This window comes from Erithacus rubecula (assembly GCF_903797595.1).
Source record: "Erithacus rubecula genome assembly, chromosome: 2".
Taxonomy (NCBI): domain Eukaryota; kingdom Metazoa; phylum Chordata; class Aves; order Passeriformes; family Muscicapidae; genus Erithacus; species Erithacus rubecula.
The window spans coordinates 58,695,312-58,722,511 of NC_136685.1; the positions used below are offsets into that span (position 1 = coordinate 58,695,312).

The window sequence follows — 27,200 nt, forward strand, 5'->3', positions numbered from 1 at the left end:
GGATGAGATTAAAAGAGTAGTTTGAGACCAGAGAATTTACAGAAAGACACCAGGAAGCATAAAAGCATCCCATTCCTTATGGGAAGCAGATGCAAATGCTATGCCATGGACCTGCTGGCCCTCAAACTAAGGTCTGTAAATGCTTTAGAAGACACTGCTGCAAAATCCAAAAGCACAACTGACAAACTGCTCAGTTTGGCAAAACATGCCTGATCAGCCACCCCCAGCACTGTGCCTCTTACCCAAGTGAAGGGCAATGTTACAATGACTTAAAAATATGCAGACCTTTAACAAAAATAAGCATGGTCCACAGTACTCAGCTGGCAGATCATTAATCTTTAATACACTTTGTGACATATCCAAGACATTTTTAAATCACATTTTATTACTACTACTATATTAAAAAAAAATAAAACCCAAACCCCCAACCCAACAACACCCCACCAAATATTAGTTTTAGAAGTTACACATATATAAATACAGTTACAAAAAGGAGAACATTGCCTTAAGAATTCCAGTTACAAAACATAGATGCATTTACTAAGATTAATGTTTAATGTCACTGATCTGAATCTGTGTAAGCCAAAGGATTCTATTAAAACAATAGATTTGTCACATGAAACAAGCATTCAGTTTTTAGAAGTCTTGTCTATTCACCATGAGTTCCACATACTCCCACATAATCTACTCTGTGAATACAAAGTGTACTAATATATTTACACTCTGAAGTCTAAACCACAGTGTAAAAAATATAAAGCTCTTTAGAAATTAGGATATTTCTGTTACATTTTCTATATAAAATACTGCCATGCAGTGTTTTTACCTCCGTTGAGGGGGAAATGCTCTTTTTGCCAGTGCAGTGCTGTACAGTCTCTGTACCACTCTTGTGAATTTTACTTTGCAACTCCCTCAATTTCCAGAAGTATATTTTGAGCTGCAGTGTCCTCCTGGGCTGCTCTCAGGACCTGGCAGGACTGCAGTGCCCACAGCATCAAGCCCATGCAGAACTGCAGGGTGCATCCACCTCCTTGGCAGCTTTCACAGCCATTGTTTGAAGGGCAGTAATATTGGATCCATCTCACAGGAGTGACATGAGGAGACACCTCAAGCCTGTCATCAATACAGACCTTATTTAACAAATGGTCAGCAAAGGCAATGTAGCCTTTGTACAGCCCATTTTAATTTCAGAGAGGGATGCAGGTGCAAAGAAAGGAAGTAATGAGACCACAGTAACATGAGGCTGCTTTTAACCACAGTGCAAACTAAGACTTCAAAAAAGTGACTGTGCATTGCAATTTTTTTCTCTGTCTAAAAATACTGACTTCATCAGTACTGTTAGGGTATCCTAAACATAAACTCAAATAAGACACTGCTGTAATTCTCTGTATCTACACCAACAGATATATTTGGGCCCCAAGAAACCAAAACATTTATGGTAATTCCAGTGAGGCCTTACAATCACCTGATATTTTTCCTGCTTTACTTTACCTCATCTCCAAACTCTAAGCATTAGCTTTCTTGTCACGGCCTACATTTGTTGTGCTCCACCTGAGCATTTTCAATGCTCTTCTTTAAATCAGCTACAGAAAAGTTTCTGTATTAGTAATATGAGTCAGGGATTTGAATGTACCAAATTCTTGGTTTGTCCCAAGAGCAAAGCAGAAAAGCTGAGCCCATCAAAGCACAGAACTGCCCTGTCTGACCACACACACTGTCCTAAGGAAAATAATATCACAAGTTGCTAAGATTAGGAGGGAAATGTACAAGAAGAAAATTTTTTGCTTTTGCTTTCATTAATACAAACAGACTAAAACAACAACAATTTTCTAAGCAAGGCAAGCTACCAAGCTGCCTCCTTCTAATGCAGAAAAATACATGCTGTGTCTGCTGACCAATCTGGCTGATCTATTAAATGAAAAGGCAAATGAAAAACCTGCTAAAATTGGGCCACTAGACCAAAATGCCACCTTCATTCACTTGAATACTATTTTTTCAGGCTCCAGTCAGGCTATCCTAACATGGACAGTAAACCAAAACTTTGCAGCAGCCATATGCTGCTTCTCCCCTTTGACACAACAAATAACCACCTCATTTAATTGCTTCTAATCCTCTGTAAGACTTTATCCCAGGTGTATATATATCTGCTTTCAAAGCAAGCTTGGGGTTTTGGGGTTTTTTTTGCCAAAAGAAGATACCCTGGGCACGCACTCTGGTTTTGCCAAGTTTGTATTTGTTTTGAATGTATTTTGAGAAACAAATTGGAGAGGTGTCTAAAGTTCAAGATGCATAGGAAATTATTCAGCAGCAGACACTTTTGACACAGCACCCTTGTAATTCTCCAGATCCCCTAACATGTTAGAAATTTCTGTGTTGCACCAAACACAGGACACAAGCAGGAAAGGATGGCAAAACCTCACTCTCACAGTTCTTGGGCTAAGACATCCTGAATGAACTTCAGTGTACGTTGATACAGGAAAGCATCCTTCTTCTTTGGCTTGCAAATGTTTAGATGATTAACATCCACTGGAATAAGGTCTCCAATTCCTATGTCTGGGAAAGGGGAAAAAAAGAGAAAAATTAAAAAAAAAGAGAAAAATTAAAAAAAAAGAGAAAACTACTGGAGTTCATAAGATGATCTAGACTGAAAAGAACATCTTGCATTAGCAATTTCTCTCTCAAAAGCAACTTCTCCTATCTTCAATAAAACTCTTCGTTCGTCATTATTTTTTCATGTGCTAAAAGCATCAGTACACACAGTTATGGCCTGATAGAGCTCTGTGTTGCCACAAAACCCACACTGGCACGCTACACCATTAGGTCAGAGTTCTACTGTCTTTGTTTGAAATACACAAATGTACATTTCTCCATAAAGACAACTTTGCTGAAACAGAACTTCATTTACTCAAAGCACAGTCCTGACTGAGGTTTAAACATTGATATGATCAGGGATGTAGTTTAATGCATGGTATCTTGAATCTGATCACCACTAATGGCCCATATTCCTTACACAAATACTTTGACATGGACATTAAAATTTGGACTAGAATGAACCTGAAATATGCTGCAAAATCACTATGCACATCTCCAGGTAAATGAAATATTTACATTGCTTAATTGTAGAATACAAATATTCCATTTTCAGCTACTGATTTTGGGCACAGTACAGCATTTATTCTTTCTTGCCAGCCATCACTACTAACTTTGCAGTAAGGATACTGTGATTGCCACATTCCAGTTTATTCACTGATCATCTAGAGAAATTCTCCATTTTTGCTTTGGCTTCTGTATCTCTAACCACGTAAAATTACACAGAGCAGGATGAAGCTCTGCTTTCGTGTGCCCAAGCAGACATGCAAGAAACAGGGAGCTTCCTGCTCATCAGCCTGTGTTCTAAACAGTGAATGGCCTGCTACTGAACTGCCACGTGCCCTCTAAAGGTTTTCAAGAGCACTGGTGTGCTGCACTAGGTGTCATCCCTGTAGCAGGAGAGACATGCTACAAAATTACAAGTGCACAGTGCTCATTCCAGCTCTGTTATTCAGCCCTCTATTAAACCTTATTTTGCTAAATAATACCACAAAGATCCACTTTTTCAGTCCTTGCCAATAAAATAGCATCAGCAACACTTTCATGAAACATTGCTGCTCAAGAGGACATACTGACATACTGTAAAAACACTGCTAAATGGTGACTCAGAAAAATAGGGATGTATGGTCCACCTTTTTCAGAGGATCTGACCTTGCACTCAAGCTACTGGATTTAGCTGGTGGAAAGCCTGATCTAAAACCTAACAAAGCAATGGTTTCTGGCTTTTCAGACACCTTGGGCAGTGCAAAAGAAAGACTGAAAATATAAGACTTAAAACAGTTTTCTAAGTTGAACACACATAAAAGCGAGAAGAAAAAAGTCTGTTTTCCCCTTCTCCTACAAAAGGCAAAAAGATATCAGGAACTCTATTTTGGGAGGCAAACTCTATTTCTGGAGTTCATGACATGTGGAAGGTAAAGGATTCTTCACATTGAAAACCAACTTTGTGACTTTTTCCTTCCATTAGCAGTTTACTAATTTTCTTTCTTACTTTGTTAAAGGAGAAAATAGCTGGAATTTACAGAGGCACTGAAACACTATGCAGCCTACCTATATGAAGATAAACCACAACTAGTAGTAATTCCAAAGGAAAGGGCTTTAACATTAGACCAGGATCTACCCTGCTTTTTTTAACAAATGCTACTCTCATTTTAGAAAAATCAAAACAATCAAGTGCTATTCTAAAATCTAAATGTAGCTGCTTCTGATCTCAGCATGGAGGCTCAGTCAAAAGTTTAAACAAAAACCCCCACACTGTAAGACTTATTTTTCTAGGTTTTTTACCATAATATTTATAACCCTTTCTTGTTATTGATATTTATATCAATACATACCAAAATAAATAAATTAAATGGCTATTTCTCACTTACCTGCTGACTCCACAGGTACAACGTGCAGTTTTATCATGCTGCCTATATGTGTTGGTAAGGTTTCTGCAAAACTCAGCACTGAAAATTTCTTGTCTTTGGCAAAAGACAAAAAGTCATCATTCAGCTCTTTAAGGGCAGGAGAATCTGAGAAAGAGCAACATAATTTTTGCAGTGTTATAAGACAATAGCATTTTTCTGGCAAGACTACATTGCTAGAGATGTTTTTATTACTATGACAGTAAAAGGAGTAGCATTTTGTTTGCAATCCATTTTCCTACTAGCATATGCAACAATTCGCTCCGATTCTCCCTTTTCCCCTCACCTTTGTAATGAAATGAAACAGCTACTCAGAATTACTTGCAATAATTCAACACACAGCCCAAAAAGGAAAAAGAAGGTTTGTTGTTATCACCCAGCTTCTTCTGACAGCAGGAAGAGATTAGCAGAGTCCCTGCTGCTACATGGTAGCAAAGTGAACGTACCCGTGCTGAGCTCTTTAACCTCCACAGACGGGAAGAGGAGATATCTGGCATTTATAGAATATTCAGCCAGCTGGGAACCATGGTGAGGTACGCTATAGAATATGATTCCTCTGGTGTTGTTTACAATTTTATCCATTTCTGGATTCTTGGAAGCATCCACCAGCATCTTTTTCACTAAAAGACCTGGCAATAGAAGCTGAATTAATGCAGGGATTTAAATCACTGGGAAATAATGAGCATGCTATATTAACCATGAAACAAACTAACCACATTCTTGCATTGGTTGATTAGTCTTTAGATTGTCAAATATGTAAGATTCAACTTGAAAAAAAACTCCAAACCACGCCTGAGGAGGCATCAATATAAAATGTCAATGAATGATGCAAATCCAATTTTGATTTGCTTTATGTGTTGCTAATGACATTTACTATATGCCTGATCATGGAGAAAATTTTGCCTCTGGATTTCCATTTACATGAATTTCAACTCACTGAGTTTTTAAATCAACACAGTAAGAACCAACAGCAATAAAAATCCTTTCAAAATGTATATGCTATTAAATACAATGCATTAAGAAAGTAGAAATATTTTCCATTTTTAGGTCTTCGCCAATTTTTAAAATAGACTATTCTGAGTAATTGCATTTCTCCCTGAATTTGGTTAAGGGCTTATTCTGAAATCTTCAATACTAATAAATGCTTTATATCAAACAGGCAACATGCTTACCACCCATGCTATGGGATACCCACACCAGAGGTCTGTCTCCAATCCCAGCAGCTTTGAGCTTGTCAAGCAGCTCACTGCTCCTGAAAGCAATAGACTTCCTGCAAAGAAAAAACAAATGCAGAAAAATGGAGCATGACAGGTTAAAAGGCAATGCTAAAACAATTAATTTTAGTGCCGTTTATGAAAGTGAATTAGGTAAACAAATGTTATTTAGTTATTACTTCTACATTGAAAAAGGCCAAGAACTTTTGTAAGGATGGCTTCACAAGAATAATGGGAATTGAGCTGAATTCAGTTTCTCAGTCTTGCTAGAAAGTTCTATTTTAATTTTGCTCAGCAAACATTTCTTGACAAGTTGTTTTCTGGAGGTTTAAATAGTTCCATTTACACATTGTAGCAAAACAGGTTTTATTCTATGAAAGCAACATCAATACATAATGTACTTTACACCGTGCATCATGAACAAACCTTATGTATTTTGCTAAACAATTCTCAAAATGTGGAGCAACGTACAGAAATTTAAAAACTAAGTGCATGATCAACCAATACATTAAAATAAAAAAATCACAAGTAGTGTCAGTTACACTTGTCAGACAATAATCTCCAAATGCTTTGTACTGGAATAGCATGAAAGCACAATAATATTCATTTTATAAATGAGAAGACTGAGCTCTGGAAAGGATAAGTTACACATTAAAGTTGGAAAATGAATCTGCAGTAGAACCAAAACAAAACCAAGGCCAATGCCCAATCCAAGCTTGAAAGTGCAACATTTGCACTTTTTATTACTCCTTGCAGTATAACAAGGATCAAACACAGAAGGCCCTTGGGTAATGAAAACATCAGGATATGGGGGCAACCACTGTGCAAAATAATTCACTTCATCTCTATCGGTCTCAGCATTCTCACTAGAAATTGCTTTATAACACATATGAAAAGAATAATCAAATGTGTCTTTTCAGTTGAACAGCACCCTCTAAGCTAGCAGAGACATAAAAATTCACTTTTGAAACAGTGAATGAGACCGTACATTTAGGAGCAAACCTAAGGCTGTTTTTCTACTGTTACCTCCCTGTTCCTGCTGGTTAAAAATATCTTCAATATAATTAATTAACTATTAACCATATAAGATTATAAAATTATAAAATATTATGGTCAGGTGACCATAAATAGCAGGTAATGTAATTTTCCATTTTGGAATGGAGATGTTATCTTAGGAAAAAAATAGGAAATATGTTTATTTCTTTAACACACATACTCCAGACAGATACAAGAAGAGTTTTCTTAGAATGATAGAATCATTTCTGTTAAAAAGACCTGTAGGATCATCGAATCCAACTGTTAGCCCAAGGTGGACAGCCAAGTCCACCACAAACCCATGTCCCTAAGAGCCTTATATGCCTGTCTTTATATTATCTCCAGGGATCAGGAGTCAACCACTTCCCTGGGCAGCCTCTTCCAGGACTGGACAATGCTTTTAGAGAAGAATTTCTTCCTAATACCCAATTTAAACTCCCCCAGTTCAACTTAAAGCCAGTTCCAGTCTTCTTTGGACCTGCACAGGTAACCACCTACATACTTCTTACTGTCATTTTCCTGTCTAATTTCAAAGAGGCACATTAACAGTCATGTGTTCCTCATTTTCTCCCTGTTTACCTGTAGCAATTGCACTGACCTTTTACACAGCCAGAGAGAGGAGGGAATGAACGAGTACAAAGTTCTTGGTCTATTACATATGTGTTGATTTTTTTTTTCTTCCCTGCACACAAAACATCATTAATTTTCAGATTCTTAACCTGTGAGCAGCCATGCACATGCGCCTGCTGCAGTACACAAATCAAATTTACAGTACTAGTTACATGCTTAAATATCTGCATAAATGTTTGAAGGATTCTGATTTAAAGATCACTGAACTTAATCACCAAATTCTGTTCAAGATAAAAAAAACCTCCACAGGCTCAAAGAGGCTATTTTTCAACATGTTTGGTGGTAGCATCTTCCTCTGACCTACCCTGTTCAAGGTCAATAAAAACACCATTCCTCTGGCAAGGGCAATTCCACTCTGATTGAATCAGATACATTTATTGTATTTTATTGTCAAAGTAACATTTTTTTTGAATACAAGTATGTTTGTATCAGAAACTGTATGGCCAGCAGGGCTAGGGAAGGGATTGGTGAGGCAGCACCTCGAGTCCTGTGCTCAGTTTTGGGCCCCTCACCATCACAAAGACATTGAGGCTCTGCATCAGGTCCAGAGAAGGGCAATAGATCCAGTGAAGGGTCTGGAGCACAAGTCCTATGAGGAAAGGCTGAAGGAACTGGGATTGATTAGCCTGGAGAAAAGGAGGCCCAGGCAAGGAGGCTGTAGCTGGGTGAAGGTGAGCCTCTTCTCCCAGGGAACCAGTGTCAGGACAAGAGATACCAGCCTTATGTTATGCCAAGGAAGGTTGGATATTAGGAAAAATTTCTTCATCAAAAGGGTTGTGAACCTCTGAAACAGGCTTCCCAGGAAGTGGCTGAGTCCCCATTCCTTGAAGTTTTGAAAAGGCATGTGGATGTGGCACTTAGGAACATTGCTTTGTGGTGGCCTTAGCAGTGCTGGGTAAATGGTTGTACCTGATCATCTGAAGGGTTAAATGGTTCTATGAAAATATATGCTTCATTTTATTAGGAGTATAAACCCACATCACAGTGATTTTTTTGCTGTGTTTATAAAGCATTATTGTGTCAGTTTAAAAACACTCCCCTTACAATATAAAGTTGGTGCTGTGTTTTCATTAACTAACAGCATAATTTAGGTGTCTCCCTTAACATGAGGCAGAACAGACTGTAAGAATTCATGAAACTGCCACATGTAGCTACGCATGAGGGTAAAAACTTAAGCATACCATGACTATAGTTAATATTTTTCCTAATTTGATTTTTCAAACTAACAAGAAAAGTAAAATTGACTCTTTCACACTAGGTGATTCCAAGGATCAGCTTTACAGATCTATGTCCTGTCCCCCCACCTCAAATTGCAGATGCTGCATTTGTTACCTGTGAGCCTCAACAGGACATTTTGCTTTCCAGTCACTCAAATGGGTGTCATACTCCACAGATATGATTCTAAGGGAAGGACAGTCTGAAGCAAGCCATGTCTAAATCAAAGAAAAGCAAAACCAAAAGAGCTTATAATTGAGGTACTTAAAGTCTTGAAAGCAATGGAGAAAAGATGTTACTATGGGGACAATATAAAGCAAGACTTTTGCTCTTCAGTTAATCCCCAAGTACACTTTACACCTGGATTATCATTAATTTATTACATGCTGGTGAACTCTAGATTGCTTCTGAGCCACAAAGTAGGCAAAGAATAAAGATTCATCTCTAACTCGTGCATTCCTGGCTCCCTCTCCTGGGTGAAACAAGAGTTACTAAGATTACCAACAGGATTGATCAGCCCAAGTTTCACAGAGACACTTTAGTGGCTTTACCAGTGTGAATTTGCTTGGAGCAGTAATTATTTATTCACCAACAATACTTATATAGCAATATGCACCAAGTAAGGTACTCAGATACCTAGGTAAGAAAGGGAACTTAATTGAAAATATTATTCCATAAATCTTTTCCTCAGCAATAACATTCCCTTTGGGAAAAAAAAAAGAAAAAAAAGGGAGAGCATTAGGAAAGCAAAGCATTGCCTCCTCTTTCACTGGCAAGTGAATGATATTGAGAACATAAAAGCAGGGATTATTCCTTGCAAGAACAACAAACAACTCATTAACAAAAATGTATCATCAGGAACTTGAAAACTGTCACTTGTATAACTGATTAAAAGTAATTGAATTCAAAAAAGCATCTGCCAGACAGATGCATTCTAGATGCTCTGGACAGCTCTCATGAATGAGAAAACAGCAGCCATATGTCCTTTTACCTTTGGCCAGCACTGACTATAGCCCTCTTCCCCTTCTGAGGCCTTTTTCTCCACATGCCGGTCAATGTCCTGCTGTCGCCAGGTTTTAAATGCAGCTCCCAGAAGACCATGAACGAAAAGGATGTCTGCTCTGATAGGCTGGCTGATCAACCAAAAGGAAATTTTAAGAGATATGTGGTACATGTTCTTTTAGCAAATTGGAACTTTTAACCTAAGGGATGCCAAAATGGTTTTTTTTTTAATGCTACATGTGATTTCTTATCTTATGGACAACATTTCATGATATTTCAAAGAGTATACTCAGATAAAAACAAAAACTAGGGAACCATACAGAAGAAAGATACAAAATTAGGTATGGAAAGTACCCACCTCACAAATAATAATTTTCTATAATAAAAAACACCTTTCCCACCAGCTACGGCTCATGCAGCTTGGTAGTTCCAGCCTTAGCATCACATTAGATCTACACTGTAACCAGAGTAACACCAACGATCCAGGGAATAGCTGCTACTTAGTGACACCCAGGCTGGAGATTGCTTTAGTCCCAGAAACATAATTACTATTCCTAAGGATGGAAATTTACTGCATCTTAGGCCAACACATGCTGTTGCCAGTAGAATAATTACAGGGCACTGTATCCCAAGACAAAGTGCAAAGGTTAAACAGTTGCAACCCACACAAAGCAGTAATCAATTTAATGTTTTGTGTTCAGATTTTCCATGCATTACAATAATACTCTGTCCACTCATATGAACTGCTCCATCCACTTCTACTGTTCTTCTACTTGAGAATCTAAATTCAGTCCTTTTAACCCACCAAAGAACAGGAGGGGCAAGGTAACATCAGAACAGCAGCACTCAGATATCAAGTCTTGCAAAGTTTTGCAATAGAACAGTAGAACAAGTAACAGCAAGTACAGCATGTACAATAACTCCTTCTACTTTACCTGCTACGATATTGTGGATGTAAGACATAAACACCATCTGGATACTTTTCTTTCACTGTGTCCCTGTCTAGGTTAGCCAAAGCTCTGGATGCATGAGAAGACTGAATGACGTGTGGGGATTTCATTACTTCAGCAAGGACAGAAACCCAACCTACATTGAAAAAATGAAGTGGCAGGTTAACTAATAGAAACATCATCTGAACAACAGAAATCAGAAACATCAACCTACATCAAACTATACATCTGAAATTAGATGTTAAAACTTAATGGTATAATCAAAATAAATTATTTCAATCTACTCTTTACCTCAAGAAAGTCAAGGCTAGATAAGTGGAATCTCCTAAATTCAAAAATTCAGACGTATTTTACTACTGCTCAGCTTATGACCTGAAGAAGAAACCCTTCTCAGAAGAAAAAGAAAATGTATCAGCAGGCTAGTACATCTGCAGCAAGAACACATACAGATCTCTTTTTGCAGGTAAAATGCCAGGAAGATGGAGACAATGAAGCTTAAAGCATAAGAAAGTCATAGAAAACAACCTACAGGAACAATGACAGGTAAAAAAAAATGATGCTTGCTATGCAAGTACAATAATTTCTAATTTTAAAATCCAGCGTAAAAAAACTCTGTGATTGAAATATCTTTGCTATCCTAAAATTTATATACTGTTCCTATGCTAGAAACATAAGACAGTTAAATTGGATACAATCCTCAAAATTTTAAGGCAAATATATGATGACTTACAAACACTTTATGATACTCTACCTAAGGTATAAAATTTTCTTAAACATGGATGGGAATTGTCACAGACTAATGAGAAATGTAAAGGAATATCTTTTACATGCATATGCACGTTTCTTCAAAATCCAGATAAATCTTACTGCTGCTAGCAAAAGCAGCCTATAAATCACAGTTACATTACAGTCATGTCCATAAATAAAACCTGAGAATTTACTTCATGAGCACTGTTTCAAAACCATGTACATTATGTTGCTACTAGTATAGTCAGTAAGCTGCTAATTCAAGATCGTTTACTGTAGACTGAGCAAAAGAACAAATTGACATTTAAGTTTTGCCTTAAACAAAACTGCTAGGACATTTGAGGACTGTATTTTTTTAAAGAATAACATATTCAAATTATGCTTCTTAGCAGAATATATGCTGACCACTGTGCAAGTTGTACTTAAGAAGAATATTCTGTTAAAGCCTACTTCCAGGTCTCCAAACACAATGGAAGTCTGCCAAGATAGTCTGACTAAAACTAGCTTAGCCTCTGGTATTGCATTTTTCTTAAATGAGCCAAGATGAAGAGTCAAAAAAAACCTGTTCAGAATCAAAAATAAGTATTCTTCCCCCAGATACCCCATCACAGCTACTACACAGTGCATTACTGTTTTCCTTCTTCCTATGCCAGCAGTTTTTGCAGAAAAAGAGCCTTAGAGGTTCTTTCTTCTTATGCATCCTCCAGCAATAAAAGAGAAGCTTTGTCAACTCTGGACTAGCAGTATCTGACTGCTCATCTCTGGAGTTTGATTCACTGTCTAAAATTCCTTTTGTACTGAGAGGTGTCCCAGGGAGCTGCTGACTCTCCTGTTTCATTCTCCTCTTCTACATGTACAGTTTCAACAATCATTAGAATTTAAGAATGGTGCCAGAGCTCAGGACAAAGGCCTTTATAGTCCAGCTGACTTTTTTCAGAAGTGAGCAGTATGGAAGCTGCAGAACAATATAAGATTAGACTAACAGAAGGACAATTATACAGTTCTGATTCTAGTCTATAGCCTTGGATTTTCTGTAGTCAACTTGGTTTCCTTGTGTAGAACTTTATGGATTTTTCTTCTCATGAATTTGAATCACTCTTTGAAGCTCTGTCAGTCTTCAACTACGACAATGTTTTGAGGCAAGTTTTATTTTGGTCATGCAGTATATGGAAAATACCATTTATTTGTTCTGTATCTTCAGAATTTAATGTAAAAGAACCTTTGGTTTTGTATTACAGCAAACAGCAGATGACTATTCCCTCTTTGCCAGTGAAGAGAATTTTATAAATCTCTGTCATATTCTCTTTCACTTGCTTTTTCCACACTAAGTGTCTTAGTCTAGTTATTTGCTCCTCATATCACAGCTAATGCAAATTTTTAATCACCCTCACCCCTCTTTTCCTGTACTGCTGCTACTTCTCCTTTGTGTAAAAGTGCACACTGTATTTAACAGGCAGACATCAGCTTGGATTTATAGAACAACATATTAATAAATAAAATAAAAAAACCAAAAAATATCAATCTGAAACTTTTGGAGTAGAAATCTACCACTGAGACAGCTTTCTTTTTACCTGCACGTACTATGGATGAGTGAAGACGTTCATCCAAAGCCATATTCCCAATAATGCGGATTATGTTCCTCTGTATCTTTGCAGAATCTTTACGTAGCTGGTATATCCTCTGCAGTAGCTGGAGGCCTCCTTTAGCTTCAATTTTATCACAGTGAGAAGAAATCTGACATTACACAGTAAATACAGTGAAAATAAATAGACATTCTGCAAAAGGTGTTTTAGATGTTGTTAATTCATAAATTAGGGAGTTTTAAAAGCGGGTATGACACAGCCCTTGTTGCATAGGAATTATTATTAATCTAGAATTTATTATGCCATATTTGTAGAGGAAATAGATATTTTAATACGCAAAATGCATAATTCCTATGAATTGACAACATGAAAATCTTTGAGTACCATCTCTCCATCTTTCTTCATGTCTGAAGGAGATTAAATGGTCTCTGCTTGGCATGATCAAATTTCAACTCAAGTTAGAGAGTCTGAAGAGGTCAACTGTCTGCATTTGCTAAAGCGCTTTCTTAACTAGAGCCACTTGTCCATCACCCCAAAAGCAATTATTACAATTCCTTCTCTTTGAAATAAAAAAGGTTTTTTTACATTGCAAATAGTACTGCTATCATACTGCTGATCCTAGGGACAAGAATTTAGCCCAGATGAATATGCACAGTAGCTTTGGAACTGCTGATATCCTCAAATCTGTGACTTCCAACAGGATTTGGAATGAGTACAGTCACAACTTGCTTAAACTGAAAATCTAGAAGATAACAAATTCTAGACTTAGTCAGAATTTCTGTGTATATGGACGCTGTGAAAAGAATATGAGGAACTACACAGTATCCATCCCAACTGCCAGTAACCATTTGGCATTCTCAACACTGTTTTTCAGTGTTCTAGACTTTGAACAATTAAGTGTACACAGAAGAATGTAGCAATATGAAACAAGAAGCATCACTGTTACAAAATGTCTTCCATACTCTTCATTTCTGTCTGCAAAAAAAACCAGACTGGTCCTGGGAAGGCCACTGCATTCCTTAGAAATGAAAGTGAAAACCTGGCATTAGAGCCTCAGAACTGCCCCTTTACTTCTTGAAAGATAGACAGGCATATTACAGGGGAACTCCTAAGGGCAAATTAGAAACAACAACAAAACTTACATACACTTTCCTATGAGGAAAAAACCTACTTTGTTACATGAATGGCTTATTTCACACCAGTCTCAGTAGTTTAAACATTCTTACAGAAGGAGAAAGGATTAGGAGACAAGGAAATGGCAACTCCTTCCCAATACATGAGAGTGCAATAGAAAGCAAAGTGTATAAATGTAGCTTTCCAGTTACAGTTTAAAGACAAATTACCTTAGAATGCTGTACTAAAGCCTGCAGGCAAAAGAGCTCCACTGTCTCTGAAGGGATTTTACTCAATGTCTCACAATATGGAAGTCCATTTCCTCCAAAACACCATAAGCCTCCCTGAAATGAAAAACCACACAAATAGTAACACATTTCAAATGGTTACATTATAAAAGGATTTCTAATCTAGAATGTTAAGTGTGTAATGATCTATAGACATTGCTTTTAAGAGTGCACAGCATGCATGCACTTTACAAAATATAAAAATTACAAAACAGTACATCATAAAAGTATTTACTATTTTAAAGTGGAAACATTAACTAGATTTTCAGTATGTAGTCTCCTTAGTCTATTAACTTCAAAACATACAATAAAGGGGAAGAATGTAGTATTTTCATTTTGTTAATGAATGTCATCTTTTAAGATCATTTGCTTAAGCATAAAAAAAAAGCAAGAATCAGATTAACTCTAGACTAGCAAAACTTAGAAGAGAAGAAAGGTCTTCAATATGTGGCACAGCCTCAGAAGACCAGTCTCTCAATCACGCAGCAGAAAGACCAACATAACCTCAATAAAAATCAAAATACTTCCAAGTGTGGTGTCTTACCAAAGCTCCCTTTGTAGCACGAGCTCTGGCTGCGAAAACAGTAAAGGAGTGATAGTGTAAAAATAGCACGCATAACTCTGCCATAGAAAATAAAGAGTTACTGCACTCTGAAAACTCTAAACAAAGATTGACAAGCATTGTTATTAAAATGACATTCATTTTTGTCATTGTATCTTATAAAAAAATAGCAATCACTAATTAAGGAAGTCAGAAGTTTTAAACAACAAAATAGAAAATTCACAAGAGAGAGTGGATGAAACTGACACTATTATTTTTAAACAATAGGGAAACTTAAAATGACATTCCTAAAGCCACTTAGGAAGTCGTTGCACAGATACAGTTGAAAAATTCAAAGATCCAAAGATCCAGGTCCAAACAGACCATAGACTACTCCAATTCTGGTTTGGTTTCAGGGTCCTATTTCAGAGAGGCACTTTCATGTGACCTAAGAGTTTACTACTCAAGGTGTGCTAACAAACTACCATGTTGCTATAGACTTAAGAGAAGTTTAATAATTTCATCAGTAGAAGAGCATTCAAACAACAGTAAGATGAAGTGTGAGAAATCATTTTATGAGCACAAAGGGAAAGAATGTTTTGGACAGAGTGTTGAAATGTCTTAATGGGAAGGCTTGTAAGATATCTAACTACACCTTTCAACTAGTAGAGCTTGGAAATATAAACAAGCTTTCAAGAAGACTGACTATTTACAAGAGATTTTGCTCATGTTCTACAATCACAAAATGTCTGTATTTCTCTTCCTCTTACTACAAATATATGGAAAAATATTTGTTGTTGAGCTTGGAGCTCTGCAGGAACAAAGGACCCAGGCAGTTCTGTTCTGCAGATGGAAACTCACCCTTTGTGCAGCAAGAGTCTGGCTACTTTCATGTAATGCAAGAGATGTGAAGTACTGGACACATGGATCAAGACCAGTCTGAGGTAAAGATACCAACAACAAGCGAAGTTCATCTTCTATGGGATAATCCTGTGAGAAGTAAGCACAAACAGTTTTTAGGTTATTTTTTATTTATATTATTCGTATTTACTCTGGCTCAGAGTTCACTGCTTGTAAATGTCATGTGGATATATAGTTCAACAATAACTGATCAATGCTTCCAACCTCATCTCTTTTCTTCCTGCCACTCCCTAATGCAGATATCCCCAGGGGTATAGCATATATTATGTTTTCTATTTTGGTATTTTACTACTGGTCAGTTACTTCAGAAGAACTTCACTTTCAACAGTTAACAACAAAAGCAGTAAAAAAAGCAAGCAACTAAGAATCATCTAATTCCTACTTTTCCTTTACTTACAGTCTTTATTTTTTGCAATGGTGGTGGAGGCAGGAAAAAGCGAAGGTCGACGTTTTTGGATCGAGCCAAACCTATAGCAGTCCTTTGATCACAGGTTTGAGCAACTGTGCCATACTGATAATCTGTAATAAAAATTTTTAAATGTTAGGGTTAAAACTAACCTTAAACACTTAATTTTGTTTTAAATGTAGCTTGTGATCTACTTTGTAAATACACCTGAAAAGAAGAACCATCTCTCTGCAGTCTACTTATAAAAACCCTTTGATATTCTAACTACAAATTCCAAAAGTTAAAAACTGCAGATGTTAGACCAGCACTACAATGAGCTGAAATACACCTGGCCACTAACTGTTCATTATATGCCAGTCTGATAATTCAGTGGCAAACTGAAGAAGGAAAAGAAAATATAACCTTGAAGTGGATCAACACTTTTATCTACAAAAATTTGCTTCTATTCCTGTTATTGTTATACAATTCTAGAACAAATCTAATAAACCATTTAAAATATACTTTTCACAGTCATAGATTAGCAAAACTTTTCCTTTTGGTGGAGATAATTTATACCTGCAAATTGAACTCACTGAAGCTGAACACTTTGTCCTAGTTGTGAAAAAAATCAGCACATACTTTTAATGCTAAACTTTCTTTGACTTGGTTTTGAAGTATCAGGTTAAAAAATGCTTATTTCTCTCATGAGGCAGTTGGCAAGAATAACTAGCGTTTGTGAAATGTCCAAATGCTACAAAAATGAGCACTACAGAGAAAGTGAGATAACTAGGCAACTAAATTCCTGATACTGGACATCTTGTGCTCTGAAATCACCAGTATTTGTCTACAAAGCACAAAGCTCAGTTTTGGTACATCCTAGCTTTCAGACATTTTCAAACACAGTTTGTTGGTATAAATTTCCTGTGGAAACTATTTAGAATTTTAAAGAGGCAATTTGAAGCAAGATAAATCCCACAGTGTGGAATTGCACTGTAAAACTGAAAGATCCACAACTGACTTAATTACCAAAATGAGACTCCAGAACAAAATGTCATCTACTTAATGTAGCCGGATGATGGAGGGGAGAGGAGGAAGCACAAATACACACATGACTTTTACTTGGGGTTTCAAGGATATTTGCTGCTAAAGCAAGAGGGAGAACTTAATACTATTGAACAACTAGGACAAAAAATGGCTTACAGATAATGCTTGCATATACAAGCCCCCTACCTCTGGTTTGCCATTACTACCTATCAGCTCCTAACCAATTTTTATTAACTTAACATCACTCCCACAGAGGTTTATTAAAAAAATCACTGCCAAAACTTGTCACTGCAACAGAAAACCCAAGGAACCAAAGAGCATGAACTGCTCTCCCATGCCACAGCAATGGTTGCAATCCTCTGGTGGGGAAACAGAGAGAGGCCTGCACTGCAGACACTCGCACTGTGTCAGGGAATTAGCAAAGAACAGCTACTTGAAATGTAAATAACTCCCCCACATTTTAGACCAAGTTTCACAGCATGTTTATGCTTCTTGCAGCTACTTGCTTTTCTTCATGTTGTCAGCAGACTTGGAACAGCTAACTGAGACTCTGTGGAATTTCTGGGATACATTAGGCTACATCAGCATACATTACCATGCCAGTGACTGTTGCTTGCCAGGTCTTGTACAGCCTGCAGTCGGGTTGCTTTGTCTTCTGACTGACTTCTCTTTAAGAGAAGCCATAAGGCACACTCATGATCTTCTCCATCAAAGGTACTGAATTGTTCTTTGACCAGGAAACAAATGAAATCCAAGTTATTATTAATAAGCACTTTAACCAGCCACATTTCTATTTATGGAGTAGGGAAATAAGTAGTTTTAAAAAGTATTTGAATATTACTTGTTCACAGTAATTTAGAGTGCGACATTTAAGCCTTCAATTAGTACAACAAACAATGACAGAATGACATCAGTAAAATGCTGAGTTTGACTCATTTTAGTGGCACCAAGTTGGTATTTCATGTATCTATGTGATACACACAACCCCTGGCTGGTGCTTACCAACCAGAATTACCAGAAGGAGCTGCAAATTATTAGCAACTCTTGAGGCTCTGACCTTGAAGAATTATTTTCTTAAGATGACAGTGGAGATGCACTTGCTATAATCATTTAATTGAGAGTTAAATGAGAATAGACTGCTAAGGAGCAGAGTTTCTGATACAAATGGAAATTCTTGTTTCAAATTACTTGAAAAAGCAGTAAGACTGTTCTAAAAAGCTGTGCTGCTTCCAATTACAACTGTCAATTTCAATGAAAGAATACATACTTTGAAAATCTCACCTTAGAAGAGTATTTCATCCCCAAAACACCTTTTTTACACAAAAACTGTATCAAGTATTAATTTGGTAAATCTCTTCTGGAACAAGGAAAAAACCAACCCTCAAATCTCATCTTAACCATCACTTTCATTTATTTAAGAAATTTTAATACACAGAAAATAGACAACTGACTGATAATCCATATAAATATAGAAATTATAAGATATATTATCACTGTTTCAAGAACAAAAGAATGTCTTAACTTTGTAAGGAAGTTACTTCCTAATTGCCCTACTTCTTACTGTTAAAAAATAATAATCACAGATAAAGCCCTGCTTTCAATACTTACCATTAAAAGGTCTCCAGAAGATTTTAGCTTCTGTTTCTAGAATTCTCCTCACTGCTTTATGGATTTCTTTTCTGGCTTTGTATGTAATCCCTACAAGAGTATTTCTACATTACTGGAAGTCTGAAAGACAGTTCCCTCACATCACTTCTTCTAAATATATGGAAAAAGAAATACACACACGTATACATACAGACATTTTATAAAGAGAATTACCTCATATATTATCTCATATATAGAGAACTACGCATAGAAAGAACTATCTTTTAAATAAACCAAACCAGCAGCAGCTTAAAATTAATTTGGTGACATTTCTTGGTAACAGACTTCAGGAAATACAACTTTACTTGTTATATAAGGGTGACTTTCGGAAACATTCTATTTCTCTTAGAATTCTGTTTTTATAACTCAAACAATTATGCATCTTACCTTGATATTCACTTGGATTTAGAGAAGCTGTACGTACATACACATAGGATTTAAGTTTTTCTTGATGTAGAGCTTGAGTATCAATTTGCAGTAACTTATTTAAGGACAGGACTTCATATGTAATGAATACAAAACCTCTTTAAAGAAAAGAAAACCACATATTAATATCAACTAAAACAATATAATGAGATAAAAATAGAAATCATGTCGATATAAAACATCAAGTTTTTACAAAATATATAATAGTCCACAGATTATTTTGATTTAATAATGTAGAGAAAAGGCTACAAAATACTTGAAATAAGTTATAACTATTGTGCTTCAAAACTATATTCTACTATGTCTCACATTCCCTAATATTATCACATTTTTTGAAAGTTACATATATTAAAATTTTAACTGTATCCATAAGTTACCTATATGCTCATGAGTTACAACTTACCCTAGTATAAGTGATCCAGTTACCTTTGCAATCTTTCCTTGAAAAAATGAAAATCAAATGTCAAACAAAGTTTTGTGCATCACCTCAGTATAGACAGACACTATTTGATTATCAGACAGTAAGAATCCCAACCAGTAAGAACAAGCTTTAAAAAATTTTCCACTGCTCTCTAGCTTTCAAGAAATTATTAACCAAAACTTACAACTGGAGAAAACATTACTTGATTCAGATTCCCTGCTCTCCTAAGCAAGATGATAAAACATATATCCTGTCAGTTCTATTTACTTGGAATATTGCTACCTCTCAATTGCATTAATTGCTCAGCTACCAGAATCAACAGTAAACTTTCTCTACCTGTAACACTAGCAGTGATTTGGAACTCTAAATAATTTTAAGGAGTTAACTTTCTTACATGTTGCAGCTATTTCTTCAATGCATATTATTACATACACGACTATGTATGTTCTTTGAGAAGTCCTGCAGAGTCTCCATAAGAAAACACATTTTAAAAAATAATTCCATTGAATCTAATTTATAAAGCAAACAGACAATAAATACATGCTACTTGCAACAATTTGTGCTTTAAACCTAATGAATCCTTCCAGATTTCAGCTACTCTGTATCTAAAAAGTTGATCTGATTATTGGGATATAGGGATCTCCATACAGAGAAACTCTTGTCATTACCAGCAGCAGCGAACCCAAGGGAACACATCTCACCTATCATGAATAATTTCCTTTCCTCAGCATGAATTGGGAGATTTTCCCCACAACCACTGCTACCAGCTTCCATCTTTGTGAGGCCATAAGAATTTTGCATGCAGACAAGAGGCAGCAGCTACATGTTGTAGAAATAACTGGCAGAGAAGTTTGAAAAAGAAAAAAAATGCAATGCTTCCTGTAGAGCAGAAATTGAAATATCCTATCTTTAATGCTCAGAAATAAATTTCAGAATTGTAAGAATTGTCATTATATGCAGAAGGCACCAAAGAAAACAGAGACTAGGCAGAGCATAAAGTAAGTAAGGAAAAATAAATAATAGAAACAAGCTTTATTCACTGTTCATAACTATAACTATTTCATGGCTCGAGAGATTACCAAAAAAATCAGATACAAGTGGAATTGAAGACAGTTTAAGGAGATCACACTTAGTTAGGGAAAGACCCTCATCTACTGTTCCTATGTGTTCCCAGATAAACTGCTGGTGTCATATTACATATCATACTATGCAAACCAAGGTCAGAAGCAGAGAGCAGGAACAAACAGAAGCTTTTAATCATTAAGTAACTGAGGACTTATAGCTTAAGTATAATATAATTATGCATGGTATCATGTCATTCCTTTTCATTAACACTACAGATCAATACATAATGAACTGTACTTACTGAGATCATTCCAGGGTAGGTTTTTATTTGTGGCTGGACCAGAGGTTCCTATTTTTCTGTAGCAAAATACACAGTAAGCAGCCACTGACATTCTGCATATTGAGGGGGGAACAAAAGAAAAAAAAATGATTGATTTGAGGATTACAGAAAAAACCCTGTAGCATTTTTTCCTATCTTGTTACAGCAAACATCATGATGGCAAAGGTCACAATAAACCATCTTTGTGTCATTTCACTCCATATAAAGCACTCCGATTACAGAGTCTATAAAATTCTCTATTTAGTGGGCAGAACTTCAATTGTAAGAAAATCTTAAAGCAGTTTTTTTTAATCTATTATGTTACTGTTGACTTTAATGACTAAGTATCTCCAATTAACTTCTCTGCTTTTAAGTTTCTTTTCCTACTTTTTAGTCACTCTTCCCTAAATACCACATGTGGTCCTAACTCCATCAAGATATTACTCAGTATCACATGTGCTTTAATAAAATTCAGTAACCAATTGCTTTTAAAGGCCATAATTTATTGTGTTGGCAAGTAAGTCTTTTATTTTGACTAAATAGGCTTATAGAACTACTACATATAAATTAACATCTTTTGCATATACTGCAGAAGTAACATGAAACTCATATCTTCTAAGTGAAATTGTAGTGTCTGTATTGATAGAACTATACCAACTGATATATTGAGTCAATGTGTTTAAAGGGATGTAAAAACACACCAGTATCTCTCATTTACTAATCAAATTCTTGTCAAATTAGGTCTCTTTTAACCACAATTGACTCAAAATGATAAAATGTCATATGCATAAACCTGATGTTGAAATATGGAAGCCTGATATTCTCCTTGAATTTAAGGCAATCTTTGCAGACCAAGAAAAGTGCTTATATCACTTTTATCATCAGAGTCCAATGTCTCTAACAAGGGGACTCTTTTTGTGTCCTTCCTTTAATGTGTCTTCCCTCTTTTCTCATTTCCCCAAAAGTTTTGATTTTTCCCTTCTTTCTCTTGTGTATTTTGGAAAACATCAGCATTACCCCAGCACTGTCACAACCACTGCAGACTGCTTTTTGACTTCTGTCATTTCAACATTGTTAACCCATTCACTTCAACAGAGTACACCACACTGTGAAACACTTTTAAGACTTTGCTAATCAGCACTCTAGAGACACCTCTCCTGCCTCTAAAGTCGCTGTCTCATGACAGTTCCTTTACTATCTTTATTCACAAAATCACAGTACTCACATTTACTCTTCTCTCTAGCCACAGTCTAAAATAAACATGTGGTTCAGTGACAGCAGCTGCCACAATTACTGAAATTTAAAACATGCACCTGCAAACACAGAAGGACCAAAGTGAGCACCGCTTCCCTGTTGCCAGGAACTTCTGTTCAGGTCTGAGAGCAACCATCAAACCATCAGATGTTAAGGGTCTGGAATGGACTTTAAAGATCACCTAATCCCAACACCCTGGCCATGGGCAGGGACACCTCCCACCAGACCATGCTGCTCACAGCCTTATCCAGACTGGCCTTGAACACTTCCAAGGTTGGGGCATCCACAACCTTCCTGAGAAATCTGTTCCAGTGTCTCACCACCTGCACAGTCAAGAATTGCTTTCAAAATATCTCATGTAAATGTCTTCCCTGTTCGTTTGTACCCATTACCCCTTGTCCTATCCTACAGTTCCTGACCAAGGGTCCCTCTCTGACTTCCCTGTAGGACCCTTCAGGCACCGGAAGGTCGCCGTGGGGTCTCCACGCCACCTTCTCTTCTCTAGGGTGAACTGCCCCAGCTTCCTCGGTCTGGTTGCACAGAAGAAGTGCTCTTCTTATCAACTCCGTGGCCCTTCTCTAGACGTGCCCTAGCAGCTCTAGGCCCTTGTGAGGCGGGGCCCAGGTGAGGCGGCCCCAGGGCGGAGGCGGCGGCAGGATGGCCCCGCTGCCCCGCTGGCTCTGGGGCTGCGAGCGCGCACCGCCGGCTCACGCTCAGCTTCAGCTTCCCGTGCTTCGCGACACACAAATATAATGCAAAAGGACCCACTGCGCACCCCGTCTCACAGCTGTCCCAGGCAGCTCCGGGGTGCGGTCCCCACCTATCCACCTCGCGACTGCGCAACTGAGGCGCATTAAAAAAAAACAAAAACAAAACAAAAAACAAAAATCGAAATCACCATCGCAAACCCGACTTTAAGCAACGGCAAGGAACCAGACGGGGGCACTCTCTGCCTCTTTTTTTTGGCGAGGAACAAAGCACCTTTTACCCTGAGCCCCAGCCCCCTCCCCTGTGCCATCCCCGCGCCCCAGCCCGAGCCGCCGCTCCCACCTTCCGCCTGCGCCGCCGCCGCCGCTCCCCGCGGCGCCACCGCGTGACGCCATCGCGCTGCCGGCCGTCCCAGCCAATCCGCGGGCGCTGCCGGGAGCCGGCGCGCGCGTGCGCGTGCGCGAGCGAGGCACTTCCGCCGGCCGGGAAGCGGCGGGGGAGACGGGCGGGCGTGAGGGATCGGATCCCGGGAAAACCCTCTGTGTGCCGCGGAGGTGAGGGACCGAACCGCATCCGATCCCATCTCCTAGGAACCTCTCTGTCCAAGGAGTAGAGTTGTCGTACAGAGTCTTTGAGTTTAATCTTGGCGTTGTTTGGTTGGTTTTGTGTGTTGAGGCTGTGTGGGGCGTGTTGTGCTTTCAGATTTGCCGTGATCGCCAGTGCGATCCAAAGCCGGGGCTGCTCTTGCCGACTGCTGAGCGTTCGTGAGGAAACCAGGAAGATGGTGAATGTTCTGAAAGGTGTTCTGGTGGAGTGGTGAGTAACTGCACTTACTGCCTCTCCTTGTGTCAAAGACTGTGTTTCTTTAGACTTGGAACTAGTCACTAAATCTAATCACTAACACTTGGAACTACTCTAAGTCACTGAAGAGTCCAGACGAAAGGAGTTGTTGTGGAGAAAGGTGGTGCTGAACAATCAGAGAAAAGTTCTGATTTTGGCGGAAGAAAGAAAAGGCAATTGTAAATAATCCCAGTTCCAAACTCCCATTTTTCTTTGCAAGAGGCTGTTTTCCACTTAGGCCTAATCTCCTTAAAGAAAAGTGCATATGAATATGGGGTAAAAAATATGATGGCAAAAACGTTAGCAATCACATTGTTTTAAAAATCCAGGTTATTCAAAATGTATAGTAGTCTGCAGATTATTTTAATTTAGCAAAGCAGAGAAAATGATATAAAATACTTGAAATAAGCATTAACTATGAGAAATTGTGCTTCAAAGCTGTATTCTACCATGTCTGATGGTCCCCTCACATTGTCACATTTTTTGAAAGGTACAGAAGTTACAGTTTTAGCTGTATATGTAAGTTATCTATATGCTTGTCAAGTACAATTTACCCTAGTATAAGTGATCCAGTTACTTTGGCAATTTTTCGTTGAAAATATCCCTTTTGCTCTTTGTATTGCTTGCAAACACTTTCTTGCTGTTGTTTGTGAACAAAATGTCTCTACTGATTCTTGAGGGGGATGAGGTAATCTTTCATTTCTCCTTTCCCGTTTTTGTTTTTGGCTTTTTTAAATCAGCTCTGGACTGAATTCCATGCAAGGTTAACATGTGGTTCTGTTTGTAAATCGTATTTGAAAGGAATGTGCTTGCAATTTGTAAATATCAGCTTTTGGTGTAGGTGCAATGTATCTGTTTTCATATAATCTCGCCTCTGGACTGAGATTTGGGCCCCTGGTTACCTCCAAAATAAGAAGAAGCATCACTCAAGATTTGTGGGGTCATTGTATAGCATTGTATGATGTGTGAGATTTCTGCTTACACCTGATCTATTAATATGTTTGCAATCTATAATTGCACAAAAGCAGTTCCATACTTCCAAAATATTTTCTTCTAAGCATTTAAATTTAATTTAGAAGGTGGCATCATGACTGTTCAGTTAGAGTGTGGGAGATGTCCAATTCCTGTATGACACTCTTTGTTCTGTACTACTTTGAGTGAGATCTGTGTTCTCCTGTCTTGGTTATCCTTATGCTTTAAGGAAACATGTTTTTATGAGGCTACTGCTGAAATCAGAAATGTAAGTTCAGTCTTGCCATATTAAGGTTTGAACTTTTGAGTTTTAGTTTTGGTTTGTGGGTTTTTTTGAAGCTGCCTTAGCAGCAGCAAAGAAACTGCATTTACTAAAGCTTCACAAACTTTAAATTGTGAGTGACTTGAAATTAATTTTCCTAATGGATTAGTAAATCACTTTTCCTAGAGCCTTTGGGAATGTCTTCAAATGATGTTTCTTCTGTTTGCAACTGTAACTGTGAGGTGGCGTCTGATGTGTGTTTGTTTCTACAGTGACCCAGCAATGAAGCAGTTTCTGCTCTACTTGGACGAGTCAAATGCTTTGGGAAAGAAGTTCATCATACAAGACCTGGATGAAACTCATGTCTTTGTGTTAGCTGAGTTGGTCACCTTCCTTCAGGAGAGAGTGGGAGAGTTAATGGACCAGAACTCGTTTCCTATTACTCAGAAGTGAGAAATACCAGGGAAATGAGAGTACTGCAAGTGTTGGAGCAGTGAATTTCAATAGTTTGGGTTGTTACTGTTCTAATAGATAACACTGTGGCATGTAAGTTCTACATAGAAGTGGCTACTATAGAAATGTATCATTTTCATAGACATAATAGTCTGGAATTGGATGTTGTTTCTCATTTTGAAAGAATGTGGTATCTTTATTAAAATGCTTGAAATTATATGCTTGAGAAGTTCCCTTGAGAATTTTTGATGCATGTTGTCTGGTTTTCTGTTAGGTTTTTATCTTGCAAGTTGATACAACCCAAAAAGTAAAGTAGTATTTCTGTATTGGAGTGAGGTCCTCTGGTGTGTTGTGTTCCTGTGTGTGATTGAATCTGATAAAAGTGTGACTGATAGAAAGTAAAGAATGTCTGTTGAAGTATGATCTGTGTTTGATGGAACAGCTCTCTAGGTTGGAGGCATGGTCAGATCCTGCTCTAACTTGATGGGTTTTATACAGCAGGATGAGAGTTGGTGTGAGTGTTTTGTTTTGCTGTTTGGGGTTGGGAGTGTTGGGGGTTTTTTTGTTAAAATGTTACAAATGCCTCATACTACTTGCCTACTTTTACCAAGGCTGTGCTTTCTGAGTTGTTCTGAGTTTGTGGAGTGGTGGTGGGTGTATGGAGGGGAAGGAGGGATATGGGGAGATTGAGGCAACAAAATCCATTGCCCTAGATCATCATAAATTAAAGGGGTAACAGAAATGGGAGACCAGTCCTGCAGGTATAATTGCTTGTATTTTTTCACTGAAGCTGATAGTCACAATAAGTTATATGATCAGACTCTCATGCTCTACCTAACAAACAAGAAAGCTGGGTTTGGATTTTGGTCATGCTTTTGGTTTTTATTTCTTCAGCTTAGTTCTTTCTCTCATACTGCCTTTTGCTGCAAAGAAAGCGATGTGTAGTGTCATGGTTTGGTTATTTGGGGGTCCAAAATACATTTTATAATGTATTTGGAACTAGCTCAGACACTGCTTGGTTTTCAGACGTACTCATGTGCATCAGATAGATGCCAACTTTTTGTCTGAGAAAAAGAACAAGTGTAAACAGAAAGGCTTTTATAAGGAACAGTTTTCCTTACTGATTCTCCCACTGCTGCTTGTTTCTCTTGTCCAGTAGATCTCAGATTAATTGATAGGTTTGTCCTTGTTTTTTCTCAGATTGGTCTTTTGGTTTGTTTTTTTCCCCTCAGCAATAGGGAATCTTCAGGAGAAAGTTTCACTAGATGTTTTTAACCAAAAAGCTGTCTTAAGAAAGTTCTGTAGAATTGTGTATATTCAGGCTCATGTGGATGAGCAAATAGCCCTGTAAAATTTAATGTCATGTCATTTCTGGTACCTTCCCTTTTCTCTGACTGTACAGAGCAATGAATTTCAGTCCAAGTTGTTTCATCTCGTTCTTTCACAAGTAGGTGCTTCCCTGGTCATGTAGATAAAGAACCAGCTACACGTCTTTACCTGAAATAAGAAGTTTAAATGTTATTTATAAATGGTTGGTTTATGGTTCCTTACCTCTTTCTTGAGATTGATCTCAAGAGACTGATTGAACATTGACCTCATAACTGTTACTTTGTGGAAGATTATTGGGTGCTCACTTAATGGTGAAATAATCAGTAGTTTTGACGCAGTATTAT

General features: G+C 37.6%; 2 protein-coding genes across 4 annotated transcripts; one reads left to right on the forward strand and one right to left on the reverse strand.

Moving 5' to 3' along the window:
* Positions 1-316: 316 nt before the first annotated feature.
* On the reverse strand, positions 317-23,417 carry SERAC1 (serine active site containing 1). Of its 2 annotated transcripts, none has more exons than XM_079331342.1 (17): positions 23,343-23,401; positions 21,021-21,112; positions 19,637-19,673; positions 19,195-19,331; positions 18,769-18,858; positions 17,756-17,887; positions 16,129-16,250; positions 15,672-15,800; positions 14,213-14,326; positions 12,858-13,020; positions 10,525-10,675; positions 9,579-9,720; positions 8,705-8,805; positions 5,666-5,763; positions 4,940-5,122; positions 4,458-4,601; positions 317-2,550 (listed from the first exon to the last, which is right to left on the reverse strand). In XM_079331342.1, exons 1-17 carry the CDS (start codon positions 23,393-23,395, stop codon positions 2,420-2,422), a joined length of 2,019 nt encoding a protein of 672 aa, XP_079187468.1. In that variant the 5' UTR covers positions 23,396-23,401; the 3' UTR covers positions 317-2,419. The 2 variants fall into 2 exon arrangements, 1 of the variants encoding a protein (XP_079187468.1); XR_013777265.1 differs by having other exon boundaries at positions 1,794-2,550; positions 4,940-5,135; positions 23,343-23,417.
* A 41-nt stretch (positions 23,418-23,458) lies between these two features.
* On the forward strand, positions 23,459-25,858 carry GTF2H5 (general transcription factor IIH subunit 5). Of its 2 annotated transcripts, none has more exons than XM_079331883.1 (3): positions 23,459-23,554; positions 23,703-23,816; positions 25,347-25,858. In XM_079331883.1, exons 2-3 carry the CDS (start codon positions 23,782-23,784, stop codon positions 25,525-25,527), a joined length of 216 nt encoding a protein of 71 aa, XP_079188009.1. In that variant the 5' UTR covers positions 23,459-23,554; positions 23,703-23,781; the 3' UTR covers positions 25,528-25,858. The 2 variants fall into 2 exon arrangements, with proteins under 2 accessions (XP_079188009.1, XP_079188008.1); XM_079331882.1 differs by having other exon boundaries at positions 23,470-23,554; positions 23,676-23,816.
* The last annotated feature ends 1,342 nt before the right edge of the window (positions 25,859-27,200 follow it).